Below are 18,935 nucleotides of genomic sequence, written 5' to 3' on the forward strand. Positions count from 1 at the left end.
TGCTGATTTGAAACGGCAGGTTGACCGGGGATGTTGTCCTCCGCAGCTTGCGCAGCGGGTAGACCGGGGGCTGTTTGCGCCGCAGCTGGAACACTGGATAGACCGGGGTTGTCCGCAGCCGCCGTGCTGGGTAGACCGGGACCCGCAGCCACAGTGCTGGGTAGACCGGGGCCGGTTCACGCCGCAACCAGGGAACTGGGTAGACCAGGGGGCGTTCGCTCCACACCTGCATTCCTGGTACTTCTGATCCGCCGCGGCCGGTCTTGCTTCCCTCGACTTGTCTCGGTTAGTGGCAAAGGGCCGAGGGGTTCGGTTTATGGCGTCCACTTTGGATACTGACCCTTCCTCCCCGCTGCAGCCGCTCAGTTGGTGGATGGTTCCACTTGCCCACGTGTCGGACTCCTCTGCTGCGTCCCAGGCTAGGAATTCCTCCTGGACGTCTCTCAGGGTCAGTTTTTGTTTGGCGAATAGCTTCTGCCGCAGTTTCCGCTCCCTCAGGCCGCAGACGATGCAATCCCGTAGCCTGATTTCTAAGTTTTCATAATTGCAGAGACGGGCTACCTGCCTTAGGGCAGCCATGTACTGTTTGGCGGACTCACCCGGACGCTGGTCCCGCTTCTCAAAACGATACCGCCACGCGATCTCGGATGTGTCCAGTCGGAAATGCTCGGTCAGCTTGGCCAGCAGTTTGTTGTAGCTGATGGTGTTGATGTCGTCCGGTGAGCAGAGACCGACCGCCAGCTGGTAGGTCTCCATCCCGCAGCTGCACAGTAGCGCCGCCGCTTTCTGGCGGTCATCCTTGACCCCGTTCGCCCGGAGGTAGCACTCCAGCTATCCCACGAAAGCCTCCCACTCTTCGGGATGGGTACTATTAAAGAGGGGATACTGACCCAGCTGTGCCATTTCGCTGTCTCGGGTCGTCCTGCGTCCTGCTCTGGTGCTGCCGCTTCTCGGTTGCTGCTGCCGATGGGGCTTCCTCCGCGGCTAGCAGTGTCCAGGGCAGGATCCCATCCTCGTTGCCAGTGTAAAGTAGCGTGGTCGCACACAGAGACGGACACTCAGCTGGGTGAAGACTTCTTTATTGAGGTCAGGAACGAAGCTGGGGAGAAGGGTTTACCTGGCGTACCTTTATACCTGCCCAGGTGAATTCCAACCAATCCATTCAAACCTGGGCTTCCCGCCAGTGCAGGTGACCAATAGATTTAAACCTTGGTTTCCCGCCAGAGCTGTCTATAGCCCGGGGCTGTCAAGCTCGTTTAAACTAGGCTTTCCCGCCAAATGCGGTTATAGTCTGGAGCTGTCCAGCCCCCTGCTGTGCTGACAGCCTGTGTATGCTTCAGCCACATACACTACACTGGGATGGACGCATGCACCCCTCCCGGCCTCTGTTCTCAGCAGCAAAGGCCTGTGAGGGACCTGTGCACCCCTCCTGGCCTCCATTCTCAGCAGCAAAGGCTTTTTACAAAATTGACCAGAGCCTATAGGGATGCAATTTCTCATCCCCGCAAGCGAGTCTTTGCTCAAGGCAAAACCGCAGCAGAGAGGCTGGAGAGGAGACAGCTCTCTTGATCATCGAGGTCTATGTAAGGTAAGTGACCCCATCAGGCAGGATGGGGGGAGAGGGAAGCATGAGATATCTCAGGGTCGGGGAGGCCTTGGGTGGTCAGTTGCACTCCCCCCCCCCAGCCTTCCCCACCCTGAGATACCTCTTGCACTTAACGACCCACACATTGGATTAGCGAATGTGTGGGCGAAAGCTGGGAGTGATCATGTTCATGTTACGTGATTCACTCCTGTGAATCCTCAGGTTACGAATGTAGTTGCAAAGATATTTTTTTGGATCTCAACTTTACCAACCAAAAAGGAATTGGTAAACCAGATACACTGGTTCTTCAAGGTCAGGTCTAAGAACTGCTGCTGAGAATTTCCAGTATACTATACACAATACTGCATTAAATGTATGAAGTACTGAGTCACATGGACTAACACACTAATAAAGTAACAGCAGTTTCCTATAGTCATATTTGGAAAGATGGAATTTTTTAAAGCAAGCCATTGGCTGTTGTGTGAAAAGGTAGTAATAAAAATATCCAATAGAATAACAAAAGATTGACTGGTATGTAATAGCAGTACACAAATGTGAATATCGTACAATACAGAGTTGCCTCTTCCACTCAAGTTCCTGTGGACCCTCATAAGCAAGAAGACCAGACTTGGCTTGGAGTGGCACACTGAAAATTGAGGAAAGGTTAGGACAAACAAGTGGTTCTAAAAGACAATAGCTGAAATGCGCTTATTGTATTTAATTAACTATATGTATGTTATTTTAATATGACTCAGTCGATATTTAATAATCTTATTTGTTGTATATTAAAGCTTTACAATTCAGTACCAATTTTTGCAGGAGTCCTAACAGCTTTCACTTTCTTAGTTGTATGACATATTTATCATAAGTCAATTCTTGTGTACACAATTTTGTGTGCTGTAACCTCCTATTATTTAATTACCTGATTACTGTGATAAAGAGTATTGACTTTCCTGTCATTCTTACTTTGCACTTTACTTGTATGTCAAAGTCCCAAAAGCTCTGGCCAGCTAACAAAGAAAGAAATATCTTAATTATGTTATATCAGAAGTGTATTCCAATGGGCTTTTGATAGTATATTGCCTATGTAAGAATGGTTTTAATTCCTCTACTTCTCTTCACTTTCAGACTTAGTTCTAGATGTGCCAATAGAAAAATTGGCATTTGCTCATCAAACTTCAAAAAAGTTGCAACTTCAGCTATTATAATATATTGAATTAATATCTCCACTGATCACGTTATAACATAACCTCTCATTTGCTATTAAGAAGATAGAAAATTTTCTAATGTTATCTGTATTCGCTGCCTTGAATTGTGTGTAAAAATAATAAAAGGTGATAAATAAATAATTAAATAAAAAGGTCCATCTCATCTATGAACCTTAACTATCAGTAACTTCCATGCGTCTCCCTACATGGACATATAGGTGGTCTTCAATTTAACAACTGCAATTGAGCCCGGAATCTTGGTCATTGAGTAAAGCAATTGTTAAGTGAGATGTCACATGACTGCCTCACTCATCAGTTGCAATCATAGACCTTCTGGTTGCAGTCATTAAATGGACAGAGTCCCAGGTAAGAAGTGCAGGTGTTGGGGAAAGACCTAGGTCCTAGGAGGTTCCACTCAGTAGCTGAAAATCCTCCCTTCTGAAATCCATACATAATTTTCAGCCCTGGAGGGAGAGACACGAACACACAGCCTGTGCAGGACCTCCCTGAAGTACCCCCACGCACTGTTTATCACTTTGCCTCTCTGCTCTCTGTTTGGACTTTGGCTCCCTCTTGCCTCGGGGTGGGGGTGGGGGGCTGGCTGACCGCACTGCTTGCCAAAGGATACCATCTCTTCTCCATGCATGGAAAGGTATGCCTTTGGCATTTCTGTGCATGGAAGGGAATTCCTTCTGTGCACTGCAGAAATGGAGCTTAAATCATCAGGATCAGAACTCCGTTTCTGCACCCAGTGGAAGAAGGCCATCTCTCTTCTGCTTGTGGAAGGGAACTCCATCCACATGGGGTGCAGAAACAGAGCAAAGATTAAGTTCTCGGCTCCAGTTCTCCACTCCTTAAGAGGATGTCATCCCTTCTCCACACACAGAAGGGAACTTGTGTGGGGATGCAGAAACTGAGCTTGAATCATCAGGATCGGAGATCCATTTCTCCACCCCACCTAAAGAATTCAGCTTCCCTCCACAATCAGCTCTTTCAACCAGTCCCAGAGGCAAGAAGGAGGCCTCTTGGCAGATAGCAGAAGCTTTTCAACCTTCCCTGTAAACATCTCCATTGACTTTCTGGGCAAGCCAGCAGAGAAGAGTGCAAATGGTGATCACATGAAGGCACCAGTTGGCAATTGGTTATAAGTGAAAACAAGTTGCCAAGCACCCAGATTATGATCATGTGTCAGGGGGGGCATGTTTTACAAGAGCTGAAAGTGCTTTACAGGCCACAAAGCACTCTCAGGCTATCGTAAACAACCAGTTGTAAGTTGAGGACTACCTGTATAAAAGGATGTTTCTATATAGCAAAGCATGTGGCAGTCCCCTGAACCATAGTTCTGGATTGATTATGGCAATTATTATTACTGAATCGGTTAGCATAAAATGTACAGTAGAATAAAAAAGAAGCAGTCCATTTTTTCCATTAACCATATTTTGCCTTTATTTTCTTTGGGTCCATATTTCCAGTAGCCTTTTGGAAAAACAAACGAAGTTAATTTCTTGACTCTGCTTTTATATATATATATATGTATATGTATAAGTATAGGTATATACTTTACTTAGAAAATACATTTCTAAGAGAGCAAGATCGTATATCACTGGGTCATCTGCTAGCAACAAAATACATTTTATTTTTAGGAGGTGAGATGAGGAAATTTGAACATTTAGAATTTAGCTGTTTTATATTTTTATGCTGAAAAACCATTTTAAATTTTTTGTCTATGGTTTTGTTTCCATTTGGCAAAGTTTCTAATTTGTATCTGTCTTAATTATATTTAAGAGAAAACTTTGAACTCTCATTAATTAACCATCTATTTTAGTTCAGAAAAAATGTTTTCACTACAATTCTGCTTATTCCTGGCTTTTAACCATTACAAAAACCTTCTCTGGAATGCTGAAGCCAACTTTTCACTAAGCTTATATTGATAACGTTAGTGTGTTCAATTAGGGGACTGGAGAATAAAACAGATAAAGAACGGTTGCTGGAATTGGGTATGTCTAATTTAATGAAGAGATGGACTAGGGGTGACATGATAGCAGTGTTCCAATATATCAGGGGTTGCCACAAAGAAGAGGCAGTCAAGCTATTTTTCCAAACCACCTCAAGCCAGGACAAGAACCAATGAGTGGAAACTAACCAAAGAGAGAAGCAGCCTAGAACTAAGGAGAAATTTCCTGACAGAACAATTAATCGGTGGAAGGAACAACCTGCCTCCAGAAGTTGTGAATGCTCCAACACTGGAAGGTTTTGAGAAGACAACCATTTGTCTTTGCAAAAAGCCTTTACTCCAGATGAGGGAAGCGGGAGGGGCTAGATCAGGGCTTTTCAACCAGTGGTATGCTACCGCCTGTGGTACTTTGCCATGTGGCAAGTGGTACTGACTGCTAGCCAAGTGTAGCAGGGGAGGGGAATGAGCCAAAGTGACCCAAGCCTGCGGGGTGGGGGGGGAGGCAGCTGCAGCTGCAGGACTGTCTGGGTTTGACAGAATTCCAGGAATTGGCAGGGCTCCAGCTAGAGGGGAACTGAAGAAAAAGTGGGGGGAGGAGAGGCTATAAAAGGAGGTGGTTTGGGTGGGAAAGGGGAAAAAAAGACAACAGGGGAAGGTTTAATCCATTTAAACAAACGTAATTAGTTTGTTTAGCAAGTTTTCTTTGAAGGTAAACAGGCTTCATGTAAAGCTAAAGCTTTTTGCAATTGCTGGAGCCTTTCAGTCTCAGGTTGCAAATTGTGACACGTGAGATGCCTGAAGCAGCTTGAAGGGGAAAAAAAACAGTGTGTACCCGTTTCTTTATTTTGTGAGCCTTTCTTGCTTTGCACGATTCCTGTGTCTTTAAGGGTATAGGGAAGGGAGGTTTTTTTTTTGGGGGGGGATTGTGGAAAGAGTTCAGAAGGGAGAGAGGAAGAAAGGCCGACCAGCTAGCTCAGGGGTCTATAAACTCAGCAACTTTAAACCTGTGGACTTCAACTCCCAGAATTCCTCAACCAGCCATGATGGGTGAGGAATTCTGGGAGTTGAAGTCCACAAGTCTTAAAAGTGCCAAGTTTGAAGACCCCTGAGCTAGCTGGTAGTGGTGCATATTAATAAACATGGATAAATTCATCATACATTTGTCAGTGCAAAGGGAAAGTGATTCAGCAAAGCAGCCACCAAAGAAATTAAAACTGATACTTTTCTTCTTTTTTTCTACATTGTAATATTTTATTAGATTATAGAATAAAATACAAAAATACAAAAGCAAATAGTAGGACACAGTGGGGAGAGAAAAGGGGGGCAAAGTGAGGGGAAGAAGGGAAAAAGAACAGAGTTCCTCTCTTGCAGTAGAAGGAAGCATTAACATTGAACCTCAACTTTTTACTTTTCCATAATATTATAAACCCGCCATTTCTCTAACAACAAATGAATCTAATCAGTAAAACCCAAAATCCCCCAATTTTTTTTAGTCATCAAATTTTTGACACCTTGCTAAGCACTGGTGGTACTCAAATATTGTCATGTCCTAAAAGTGGTACAATCTGTGAAAAGGTTGAAAAGCCCTGGACTACATTGTGCTGACCAAAGAAAATGTTTCTGTTACTTTAAACTGTGCTGTTCCAAGACATCGAGAAAGCCCAGCTAAGAATCTGCAACGCTTACTTCCTTTTTCCACCCCCTTTTTCTCCTTGGCTCATAAAAGTATGTTTTGTCTTGCTCTTCTGCCCAGTCTCAGCAAGAATAGTGTAACAAAGTTTTTAGGCTGATTGCCAACGCTTGTGTGTATTCAAAAATGAAATCAATGCAACTGAGCCAGGATAGATGAGAAGATTCAAACGAAAGAAAATCTTTGGATGTTAGTGTGTGAATGTTAGTAGCTATAAAAAGGAAAAAATGTTTTGATTTGTGTGTGCTCTTTCCCCTCTGTCTGACTGCATTTGAGAGACAGGAGAGAGACACCACAGCTTCTCTTTGATCAAAGAAATAAAGCTGTTTTTCCAATTGCCTCATGTTCAGAGTCTCATCGGGGATTTATTAGGATTCTGAGCTGAAAACACATCAGGAAGAGGGGCCATGTAGAGATGGAGGTCAAGGATATGAAGGGACCCTGCGTAGCAAACTGCCTGCCTTAGTATCTTGTTATTCACATGCTCTATGAGCTCATTCCAATTAGCCTTGCCAAGGACTGCAAAAAACCAGCTAGATAATGAGAGACTCTGCCCTGGCTTGGGATGTTCGGATGTTCTTTAAGATTGACTAGTGCAGGGGTAGGCAACCTCGGCTCTTTTATGACTCGTGGACTTCAACTCCCAGAATTCCTGAGCCAGCATGGCTGACTCAGGTATTCTGGGAGTTGAAGTCCATGAGTCATAAAAGAGCCGAGGTTGCCTACCCCTGGACTAGTGAGTACACCAATAAACAATGCTTTTGCTGTGCTTTATTTCCTGCTTGTTAAAACTGTATAAATACAATAAACTCTGCGTAGGCAGGCAGGCAGACATTTTGGGACACCCTGCGATGAGTGGTCTCTGAATCCCACAGGGCCAGCCTCGTTTTCAGCGCTGTCCTGGTTCAAGATGCCACTTGTTCTTTGCTAAGGCTGTCACGTAGCCTTCCGGGAATTTTAGGGCAAGGAGAAGCTGCCCAAAGGGAAAACCTTTAAGAACAGAAGTCAGCAAAATGAAGGTTTTTTTTTCCACAAAACGGGGATTCCCTGACTAAAACTAGCAACGGATCTCCAAGGTCCCTTCCAACCCTACGTTTTATTTTTTTTTTAATTTTTTTACACGAAAGAAATAAGGTTAAACTCACGAGGTGTCAAAATAGATCGTTATTATCCCAAGGGATAATAAACCGAGCGGAGCTGGCTTTGCATTTAGCCCGAGAGCAAGGTCCCTCTTTCCGACGCTCAGTCCTGAGGGAGACGGCTCTGCTCCGACCCCGCGCGGGAAAGCTGCCCTTGTGAGCAATCGCTCTCGCTCCGCTTCGCTGGAGAGTTTCCGAAGCTTCGGTTCCCTTGCCCGGCCCTACGTTGTTCACCTTGGCCGTCTCGTCTCTTGCACACAGTGACTGCACCGCCACCCCTTTGGTGCCAGGTGCTCCCACTTCGCTAGCAGACTTTTCAAACCTTGCCACGCACCGCTCTTCTTCCACCGCGGTCTTTTCCCTGCCGCCGCCGCCGCCGCCGCCTCTCCCCTCAGGTCACAGGGGTCTTCAAACTTGGCCCTTTTATGACTTGTGGACTTCAACTCCCAGAATTCCTCAGCCAGCGTGCCTGGCTGAGGAATTCTGGGAGTTGAAGTCCACAAGTCATAAAAGGGCCAAGTTTGAAGACCTCTGCCTCAGGAGATGCAAACGCAACCGCCCACGTGTCCGCGGAGGTTAGAAGCGAGCAACGCCCCCGGCTCTCCTGAAGGCGTCGGCTCGGCTCTGCTCTGCTCCGCGGCTTCTTCAAATCGCAACGAAAGCTCCCGCTAAGCCAGAGCTGCCGGGAAGCCCCTCGGCTCTAGCAAAGCACCGGCCGGTCCCTGGAAGCGTCGTCCCTGCCCGCTCTCTCGTCCAGGCGCTCGAAAGGATGAGTCGGGACAGCGGCTGCCCCGGGCTCTCCCCTACTTCCGCGGTAAGTCCGGCGCGGCTGTCACGTAGAAGCGAAAGAAGGCCGGGCCTCTGGCTGGGAGCGTTCCCCTCCGGAAGCGGCTCTACTCCGGAGCGAGGATGCGGGCCCTCCCGCCGGGGTCGCTGGGCGAGCGGAGAGGCCGGAGCTGCTCCCTCCCGGGGAACCGCGAGATCGCCGCTCCTCTTGCTTTGCGCCTCAGATGACGGCAAGGGGCCGGAGAATGAAGGCGGCACGCTGGGCGTCCCTTAGCGGAGCATTTCCTTCCTCCCCTGGCGCCGGTAAAAGGCTGAAATCTGCCGCTCCTGGCTTTGTGCCGGTCTTTGGGGGTCTCGTTTAACCGTTCGCTCCTGGCTTAGTGCTGGCTTCTTGCTAGCTGCCCACCTCAGCAAGTGACTGAAGGAGGTACATCGTCTAAGTCAGGGGTCTTCAAACTTGGCCCTTTTATGACTTGTGGACTTCAACTCCCAGAATTCCTCAGCCAGCAAAGCTGGCTGAGGAATTCTGGGAGTTGAAGTCCACAAGTCATTAAAGGGCCAAGTTTGAAGACCCCTGGTCTAAGTTATGTTAGCCCAGGCCTAGACATTTGCTTGGCTGTATTGTTGGCATAGTATTTTTTATTTTTATTTTTAATCCCATTTATTGCTGGGAGAGAGAAGGATGAGACCTTTGTGAAAGAGCGAGCTCGCCACCTGGAGCGAAGAGATTATTTTGTCCCTCCTGGCATCCAGAGTTTTGGTGCTTACTTGGGAAGGAAGGTTAAGACGGCCCCACCCTCTCCTTAAGTTTTGTGTTTGTTTTTTTAAAAAGGAAACTGAAAGCAAGCAGATCACTGGGTGCGGCAGGAGGTCAAGTTAAGCAGACAGCAGAAATTTGGGGAAACGAAACTACCACCCGAAGACAAACAGTACAGGTAGCAGCAAGAGAAAATTTCTCTTGGAGCTGATGGTACCCATTTCTGTGTCTTTATTTCAAGCCATAGAGCAGGGGTCTTCAAACCTGGCCCTTTTATGACTTGTGGACTTCAACTCCCAGAATTCCTCAGCCAGCTTTGCTGGCTGAGGAATTCTGGGGGTTGAAGTTCACAAGTCATAAAAGGGCCAAGTTTGAAGACCCCTGCCATAGAGAATAGGCAGCGGCCTGCTTGAATTGGTGCCTGAAGGCTGTGAGAAACTGGTTGGAATGGAACCAGCTTAGGCTGAATCTGTGAGAAACACAAGTCAGCTTCCAAGAATTTGACAGTCATTAAGTGAAGCAGCAAGCAGTTTATTGAAAAATACTGTGGGAAGTCAGCTCCCCAGAGAAGGAAATATTAAAGGGGCAGAATATATCTCCCTAAAGGATTTTAAAAGCAGAAAGCAACCCTTGCCCCCAAGTCTCTCTGTCCCAAGCACAAACCAAGTCTGCAGGAATGCAGAGGTGATAATCTTATCAGGAAACTGGGATTAGGAAGAAAGATCTCTAGAGTCAACATCAGCCCCAGCCCCAGGGAAGCAGGGGACATAATAGGACAGACAACCAGCAAGAATCCTAGAGGGGCACACCTAGGCTCAGGACAGAATATGTGACAAAGGAAATACAAAGCTTGAAACAGGAAATAACTCCAGACAATAGAGTCCAGGGTGTATAAAAACCCACTACCCACATGGGGTCAGTCTCTCCTAATTTTTCTGTTGGATCCATCTTTCTGTCTGGCTTTCCTCTGCCATAAACTACAACCTTCTTCCCAAAGCAGTTGCCATGTTTATTCCCCGCTTGGAGGAACCATGATGAAGATTTTTCTTCCTACAATATGTTCTTGCAAGAGCGGGTGGCTAGCAAGTGGGCACACACCAAAATAGATTTCAGCAGCATTTATTCCCTCTGCCTGAAGTGCAACTCCCCCCCCCATGTAATCCCATGTGATGAGGACCACACAGTTCACAATCTTTTCAGAATGCCTAGTTCCCCCATGTGAATCCCCTACCCATGTTCCCCATTTGCTTTTGTCCTTTCTAAGTGAGTTTGCCTACCACACAGGTCCTGTTTCTAGGATCCCATCTGCATAGGCATAAGCAGTTAGCTTCATTATTATGTGTAAGCTTTTGTGGTTAAGACTGCAGACAGTTCTTGCTCTTTTAACCTTTGCTTTTTCTTGCTATTCTAAGCCCCATTGTATTTCTGAGCACTGGTCCCTTCAAATGTATGATTCCTGCAAAAACATTTAGCTATTATTGCTTTTCTTACAAATCTAAAAAAGCTGGTGCTGTTTCTGCAGAAATCATCAGATGACTGAGTAAATGAGTTTGCTTCAAAGGTATCTTAAAAATATTTTGGAAGCTCATAAAATGCTGCATGCTGACAGGTGAAAGCTGGGACAAGAAAAAGCAGCCTTACGGGCCAAGGTCACATGAAGTATTAGTACCGCTTTATAAAACCCTAATGACACCACACCTGGAATATTGCTGTCAGGTTTCCGATGTATGGGCTTTTCAAGTGACTCTGAGGCATTGTTTACCTTAAAAGTCCTTTATTAGCCTAAAAGTCCTTTATTAGCCTAATACACCGGCAAATGCTTGCTTGAAGGAAGCTGGAATCTGAAATCTCCGCCCCTTGCACTATATATTAAAACACAATTCTCCATCTTTCTAATTTTGTCATTAATCATATTCTCCAATTAATTTAAAGAATCAGTTTCCCTTCCATTAGAAAACCCGCCAAGGTCTTATCTTCTTTAGTTAGAGATGGCCTTGAAAGTGCAATCCTACTCGTCCCCCCTCCCAACCTTAAACTTAATGTCTTAAAGCAATACACAATTTTAACATATGAAATGACTACTTCACCTCTTGTCAAGCAATAACATTCGATGTTAGCAGCGTTGACAACTGCAGCCAATTTTGATCACCATACTACAAAAAAGATGTTGAGATTTTGGGAAAAGTTTAGAGAAGAGCAACTAAAATGATCAAAGGCCTGGAGACTAAAACATAAGAAGAACGACTGCAGGTCTTGGGTTTGGCTAGTCTAAAGAAAAGAAGAAATAGGGGCGATGTGATAGCAGTATTCCAGTATATAAAGGGCTGCCGCAAAGAAGAGGGTGTCAAACTATTCTCCAAAGTACCAGAGGGCAGGCCAAGAAACAATGGATGGAAACTGATCAAAGAGAGAAGCAGCCTGGAATTAAGGAGAAACTTCCTTACAGTGAGGACAATTAACCAGTGGAACAGATTGCCTCCAGAAATCGTGGGCGCTCCATCACTGGAGATTTTCAAGAAGAGGCTAGACAGTCACTTGTTTGAAATAGTATACAGTAGGTTCTCCTGATCAAGCAGGGAGCTGGACTAGAAGACCTCCAAGGTCCCTTCCAGCTTCTGTTCTGTTCTGTTCTGTTCTGTTCTATTCTTCTACTGATGGTGCTGTTTGTCAGCTGTAAAGTCCCATATAGTTTGCTCATTACTTCAGGGCCCATATGTTCCTTGTAGAATATACCTGTCCAATACATGGTATAGATTCCTTCTTTCCAGATGTGAAAGAGGTGGGGCTCCAGAAGGAAATTTTTTCCATTGTACATGCTTTGCTGTGGAACACTTTATCCAATAGGATCATAATAGTTACTTATCTACAGGTAGTCCTTGCTTAATGACAATTCTGGGAATCAGAATTTCTGTCCCTAAGTGATGCAGGCATAAAGTGCAACATTACAAGATCCCATCATTTAGCAATAGCAATCCCAGCCGTCTTAGTTGCTATTGTTAAGTAAAGATCGTGGATTGTTAAGTGAGAACCTCACATGACCATGTCTTGTGACTTCCCACTGGCTTCCAACAAGCAAAGTCAACGGTGAAGCCTGCAGAAAGTTGCAAGTCCCAACAAGTAGGCTGGCAAATGAGTGCTATGGGATGTAACTGAGTGGGGGAGGGCGTGCTGCAGCATTACAAAACTGGGTAGTAGGAAGGGACACTAGGACACTGGACAAGTGCAGGAAGGGACATTGCAGTGCTGCATGAATGGAGTTCTGTTTGCATGCACTAAGGAGTGTGGGCAGGGGCTGTTGTGGGCATGCACATCTATAGAATACAAGGTCTTACATAGTGGATACCTTGGAGAAAAATTGGCAGGAGTCACTTGAGACCTTTGCCAGCTTGAGTTTGCTTGTGGGAAATTGGAAGGGAAGGTTGCAAAAGGCAATCATGTAACCACAGAATGTGACAACCATTGTAAGTATGAGACAGTTGCAAAACACCCTGATCATGATCACATGATAATAGGGTTGCTAGGACACTCATAGTTTCATGGAGTGGTTATAAGTCTCACTTGTTTCACTGCCATCACAACTTCAAATATTCATTAAATGAATGGTTGGTAAGTAAGGGCTGTTTGTATTGCTATTTCAGAAGATCTTTAAGATCTCAAAGAGCCTTTGGGACAGAGCTGCCTCTTGATGAGAAACAAGGGGCGATTATCTTGGGACAAGATAATTTTTAACACTTGTAAAGAAGTTTTAACTGTGTTTTTTTGTGCCATTGGATATAAATTGTCTAGAATCTAAGATGAATTGGTGGTCCAGAACTCTCGTAAATAAATAAAGCAAAATCATCACTGAAGCAATATAAGTATGTATATAGGAATACTTTCCAAATTTCCTTAAGGTTTTAAATTGATAAAGCTTTTGTGAAATTATGAAATACTCTGCATGCAAACCATGGCACATTAAATTTAATGTATTTGTTTTATTGAGAGAAACATAATACAAAGAGCCACTATAAATAGCTGCTTTTTTAAAGAAAGCAAACCAAAATAAGGATTTGCTCAACAGAGATAATAAAAAACGTTTGTCATTTCCAAACTACACTTCAGACTACAGATTTATCCACAATAACACTGCTGAGCTTTCATCATTTCATGAGTAAACCACATTAAAAAAAAGAGAAACAGGTAAAATGTGGGGCATAAATGAGTGGATTCCATATTCTTCCAAGGGTATTAATTTTAAAACATTACACGATGACTTTTGACTATCAAAGTATCTTGAATTTGCAGCTACATGTTTTTGAAGCATTCTTTATATAGGGAATATAGTCCTATACACACACACACTTAAATTTAGAACATTTAATATATTTTGTAAGTATTCCCTATTTTGCAAGACCCATTTCATCCAACCACCAGATGTTTATGAATGTCCAAACTCAAATTTAAAAAAGAAGTGTATCAAAGGTCAATAGGCTTGAGAGAATCAGAATTGAATAATAATAATAAAAATAAATAGTTTTGCTTTAGGAAATGTGCTGAGCAATGTGTAAAGACCAACAAGGGATTAATAAACATTGTATATATTTATGTATTTACATGTTTTCCCACTGATTCTATAGATTTTCCAATCCCTACAAGTCCATTTGGAAGGATCTCAAACTAGCTGACTGATCATTGCAAAAACTGTGCATTTAGGAATATAAAGTAGAAATACACAGAATGAAAACTGCATTGCAATAGGTGCCCAGGTGCTTCTTTAAAAAGCTTATCTAAATTGTCTGGAAGCAGTTTAGAATTTGATGTTGTTTCCCACCACTTTTGTACTGTAAAATTTAAAATGAGATTGGCTAGCTATACTGGTAAGTTGGGTATTATCTAACATCGAAAGTTCCTTGAGACAACTCTGTGTATTTAACTGGTAATGGATAACACAGACATCTTTCTTTCCAATATTAATATTGTTACTCTTATGAAATTCTGTGTCTGTGTGTTTCAAATTTGAATTAATTCTTTGAAGTGGATTACTCATTTTAATTTCTAACATTGTTCTTTATTTTTGTGCTTTAACTCATGTACCGGTCTTTTACCGGTCTACCATAGAGAGCGTCCTCTCATATGGTATTGTGGTTTGGTATGCTGGTCTGACAGCCGCAGATAGGAAAGTATTACAGAGGGTAGTGAGCACAGCACAAGACATTGTGGGCTGTTCCCTGACACCACTGGATGACATCGCCAGGGCTCGTTGCCTTGGAAGAGTGAGGAAGATTCTCAGGGATGACTCACACCCTGGACGGTATCTCTTTACTCTCCTACCATCCGGTAGGAGATATAGGAATATAGCCAGCCGTACCAACAGGCTGAAGAATAGCTTTTATCCGTGGGCTGTTAGGCTTTTGAATGGGATGTAATCTTATGCAGAGTTGACTTGGGAGGCCGGTGTGTGGTGTAGTGGGTTCACATAGTGTGGTGGGATGGAGGGTTTGTTGTCACTGTGTGTTGGGGGGAGAGAGCACGGGGGGGAGGCTCAGCTAATCTCAATGTACACATGTTGTACTTTGACAATAAAGGTTTATTATTTATTATTATTATGTACAGTACCCATTTCACAAACAGGACTGAGAGCATCCTTCTGAGGTATTAGACCAAAAATACTATCTAGGATTTTATAACTGAAGATGCTAGAAAGTGCATCTTGAATATTCTGCAAGGAAAATGTTTTTTTTTATTATAACCAAGTAATGATCTCTCTTCTTATCTTATGAAACCACACATTCTTAAAGAATTTTAGAGGGCCTGGTTGGAGTTCACAGACAGATTTAAACATTTTTTTAATTTTTGAGTCCCATGTCAAGATATTCAAAGCAGAATATCAACAGTGCTGGAGGATACTAACTTGTGAATTGTAGTAATGCATTTTTAATGTATTATTTAGAGTCATGGGGTGATATTAATAGTGTTTTAATCTCTAAAATATTTTTCTAAGGTGAGTCCAGCAGTGGCAAAGATGGTAAGAAGAAAGTGTGCATTTTGTCAAGATGATGTAGCGTGTGCGATTATGTACATCGCTGAAGATAAGAATCTCGCAGTTCATCAGAATTGTTTGGTGAGGTTTGCTAATGACATTCAAACTTTGTCCATAACTGATTGGAAAATGAAAAAAGATCTGAAGCGCTCTTGTGAGGCAATTCATAATTGATAACACCTATTTTTTATGCCATGTGTACTCTACTTTTATAGGCATGCACTACAGTTTCAAGAGTTAAAATTTAAATACTTTCCTGGATTAAAGTAGATTGGAGTACAAGAAGACCATAACTATTATAATTAGTATTTTTATAGTGGTACGTTAAAATCCAGCAGAGATTGTTTAGGAGCAAAAATGACCAGTCTCCTGGCAATTGCTATAATAAATCACGAGTCCATTCCTCTATTTCTCTGTCCCTTTCCTTATGCCTTTCTTTATGTAATCCGCATTTTGCAGACTTGGATGGCACTATGCTTTAATTAATTAACATCCTGCCTTTATTATTTTTATAAATAATTCAAGGTGGCTAACGTATCTAATACTCCTTTCTCCTCCTACTGTCCCCACAACAACTACCCTGTTATGTGGGTTGGGCTGAGAGTGACGCTCAAAGTCACCCAGCTGGTTTTCATGGCTAAGATAGGACTAAAAACTCATGGGTTTCCCAGTTCCTAGCCTGGTGCCTTGTGTACATGGATCTTTTTATCTATAGAAAATGAGAGAGCCTTTTCCCCTCACTTTTCTCCCTGAGGATCAAGGCCCAGAGAGCAGGATTTTCAAGGCATCCCGATTACCCTGAATCTATAGCTTCTAGCTTTGCTTCTCTTTTTCCTTTTCCATTGGGAAAATGGATGGCTCCCTAAGAACCTGCCTTTTTTCCTTCCCAATGAAAAAGGTGAGCTGTGACGAGTTCAGGGAGAGGAAGGGAACATGGACAGCTTTGCAGTCAGGTGAGTCAAGAGGGGCTCAAAAAGGTTTTTGAAAGTTTTGGGTGTCCAGGCTAGGAATTTGAGAGGTATAAAGATGTTATACTGGTTGCTCTTTGTATCAAGGTTTTCTAAATATGTATACTTTGAAGAAAAAAGAACCGCATAGAAACACATTAGACTTTATAATACTGTGTCTTTATTCTAGACTTGGATGTTTACATTTTATATTCTGCTATTTAGTGCTGCCTTCCCTCCCTTTCTTTTTTAATTCAAAAAGGCTGCCATCTTCCAATGGAAGGACTGGAGAACTGGAATCCCAGTCCTTACATAGGCAGAAGTAGAAGTGAGAGAATAGGACCAGAAAAAAAGTATTCAATTCATACTCCAGTTGGATTTAGAGATGGGAAATTTAGAGAGGTTATTTCCACAAAAACTTTTCCAAATTATTTTCAAGCAAAGTGGTAAACTTATTATAATTAGGTAAATATGTAAAAAAACAAGAAACGGATTGATCTACTAGTGGGAGAAAGTGGCAAGAAGGTGACAAGCAACAGGGAGAAAGCAGAACTATTTAACTCATTTTTTTGCATCTGTCTTTACACAAAGGGAAAAATAATCCAACCTACCAAAACCAGTGCCATAAAAAACAGATTAGAAACACAAGTTAAGATAGGCAAGAAAATGGTAAGTGAGCACCTGTCCAGCCTAGACGAGTTCAAATCACCAGGACCAGATGGATTACACCCCAAGGTTCTGAAGGAACTGGCAGATGTGATCTCAGAACCACTGAACTATATCTTTCAAAGATCCTGGAGCACTGGGGAACTACCAGAGGACTGGAAAAGAGCCGATGTAGTTCCTATCTTCAAAAAAGGAAATGGATCCAGGAAACTACAGACCTATCAGCCTGACCTCAATACCTGGGAAGATCTTGGAAAAGATAAGCAATGAATTAGTGAACACCTAGAGGCAAAAAAGTTAACCAAAAGCTAACATGGCTTTGTCAAAAACAGATCATGCCAGACAAATATTATTGCATTCTTTGACAAGGTTGTCACAATTAGTGGACCAGAGGAATGCTGTGGCTATAATTTACTTGGATTTCAGTAAGGCATTTGATAAAATACACCACAACCTACTACTTGATAAGATAGAAAAATGTGAGCTAAACAGCATCACCACCAGATGGATTTGTAACTGACTGACAAACCACATTCAACATGTAGTCTTCAATGGAACTGTATCTACACAGAGGGAAGTATGCAGTACCACAAGGCTCTGTTCTGGGCCCAGTGCTCTTCAACATCCTCATCAATGGTTTGAATGAGGGGATAGATGGGGAACTCATAAAATTTGCAGATGACACCAAGCTGGCAGGAATAGCCAACACTCCAGAAGACAGGCTTAAGATACAGAAGGATCTTGACAGACTTGAACAATAAAATGAAATTTAATTATGAAAAAAGTAAAGTTCTACATTTAGGCAAGAAAAACCAAACACACAGGTATAGTATAGATAGGTGGTACCTTGTTTAAGAGTAGTAACTAAGAGGGATCTTGGGATTCTAGTGGACAATCACTTCAATATGAGCCAGCAGTGTGCTGCAGCTGCCAAAACAGCCAACACAGTTCTAGGCTGCATTAACAGGGATAGTATCAAAATCGTGTGAAGTGTTAATACCACTTTATAATATACCACTTTTTTGAAGATGGGAACCACATCAGCAGGAGATTGCTCAGAGGTTCATTGCTGAAAACATTCTTCTCTGGATTAGTCAGTAGAAAAGAATGGGTAACCTGGGTAAGAGGCAGAGGGACAGCACTGTACGCTGTACAAAAGTTGTTTTTGCCAGCCAGAAGCTTTTCATTAATGTTTTGTGCTACCTCCCAATTACCGTATATACTTGAGTATAAGCCGAATTTTTCAGCCCACTTTTTGGGCTGAAAAATTCCACTTCGGCTTATACTCCAGTCAACAAAAAAAACTTACCGAGGACTTGTGCGCGGCCGAGGCTTTGGTGCTTCCGGGATCGCCCGCACCTCTCCCAAGCCACCGCCGTCCGAGACCTGCCGAAGTTTGGGGAGGTTTGGGGAGGTGCGCGCGCACCTCCCCAAACTCCGCGCCTTGCCTGCCTGCTTCTTTCCGCAGCGGAAAGAAGCAGGCAGGCAGGGCGCGGAGGAACGGAGACTTGCCGACGTTTGGGGAGGTTTGGGCGTCTCCCCAAACCTCGGCAGGTCTCCGTTCCTCCGCGCAGACCTGCCGACGTTTGGGGAGGTTTGGGCGCCTCCCCAAACCTCCCCAAACCTCGGCAGGTCTCCGTTCCTCCTGCCGACCTTTGGGGAGGTTTGGGCGCCTCCCCAAACCTCCCCAAACCTCGGCAGGTCTCCGTTCCTCCTGCCGACCTTTGGGGAGGTTTGGGCGCCTCCCCAAACCTCGGCAGGTCTCCGTTCCTCCGCGCAGACCTGCCGACGTTTGGGAAGGTTTGGGCGCCTCCCCAAACCTCCCCAGGTCTCCGTTCCTGTTTGGGGAGGTTTGGGCGCCTCCCCAAACCTCCCCAAACCTCGGCAGGTCTCCGTTCCTGTTTGGGGAGGTTTGGGCGCCTCCCCAAACCTCCCCAAACCTCGGCAGGTCTCCGTTCCTCCGCGCAGACCTGCCGACCTTTGGGGAGGTTTGGGCGCCTCCCCAAACCTCCCCAAACCTCGGCAGGTCTCCGTTCCTCCGCGCAGACCTGCCGACCTTTGGGGAGGTTTGGGCGCCTCCCCAAACGTCCCCAAACCTCGGCAGGTCTCCGTTCCTGTTTGGGGAGGTTTGGGCGCCTCCCCAAACCTCCCCAAACCTCGGCAGGTCTCCGTTCCTCCGCGCAG

General features: G+C 44.2%; 2 protein-coding genes and 1 long non-coding RNA gene across 5 annotated transcripts in view; all 3 read left to right on the forward strand.

The window, feature by feature from the left end:
• The window catches only part of SETDB2 (SET domain bifurcated histone lysine methyltransferase 2), a 35,205-nt gene extending 32,299 nt beyond the window's left edge, over nt 1-2,906 (forward strand). Inside the window, exon 14 of the mRNA XM_083348206.1 lies at nt 2,714-2,906. Within this exon, the coding sequence (XP_083204332.1) occupies nt 2,714-2,793 (80 nt within the window). The 3' untranslated portion in view covers nt 2,794-2,906. The remainder of the gene's footprint in view (nt 1-2,713) is intronic.
• A 5,129-nt stretch (nt 2,907-8,035) lies between these two features.
• The window catches only part of PHF11 (PHD finger protein 11), a 38,716-nt gene continuing 27,816 nt past the window's right edge, over nt 8,036-18,935 (forward strand). The window contains exons 1-3 of one of the 3 annotated variants that reach the window (XM_083379449.1): nt 8,036-8,390; nt 14,712-14,750; nt 15,100-15,219. In XM_083379449.1, the coding sequence (XP_083235575.1) occupies nt 15,121-15,219 (99 nt within the window). In that variant the 5' untranslated portion in view covers nt 8,036-8,390; nt 14,712-14,750; nt 15,100-15,120. Of the gene's footprint in view, nt 8,391-8,422; nt 8,666-14,711; nt 14,751-15,099; nt 15,220-18,935 lie in introns of those variants that run through there. The other 2 variants (XM_083379448.1, XM_083379450.1) reach the window with 2 other exon arrangements.
• LOC310632807 lies at nt 8,720-9,604 on the forward strand. Its single transcript, XR_014490917.1, has 3 exons — nt 8,720-8,789; nt 8,933-9,373; nt 9,517-9,604. It is a non-coding gene; the product is annotated as an uncharacterized lncRNA (long non-coding RNA).

The sequence above is a fragment of the Vipera ursinii genome (assembly GCF_947247035.1).
Source record: "Vipera ursinii genome assembly, chromosome: 1".
Taxonomy (NCBI): domain Eukaryota; kingdom Metazoa; phylum Chordata; class Lepidosauria; order Squamata; family Viperidae; genus Vipera; species Vipera ursinii.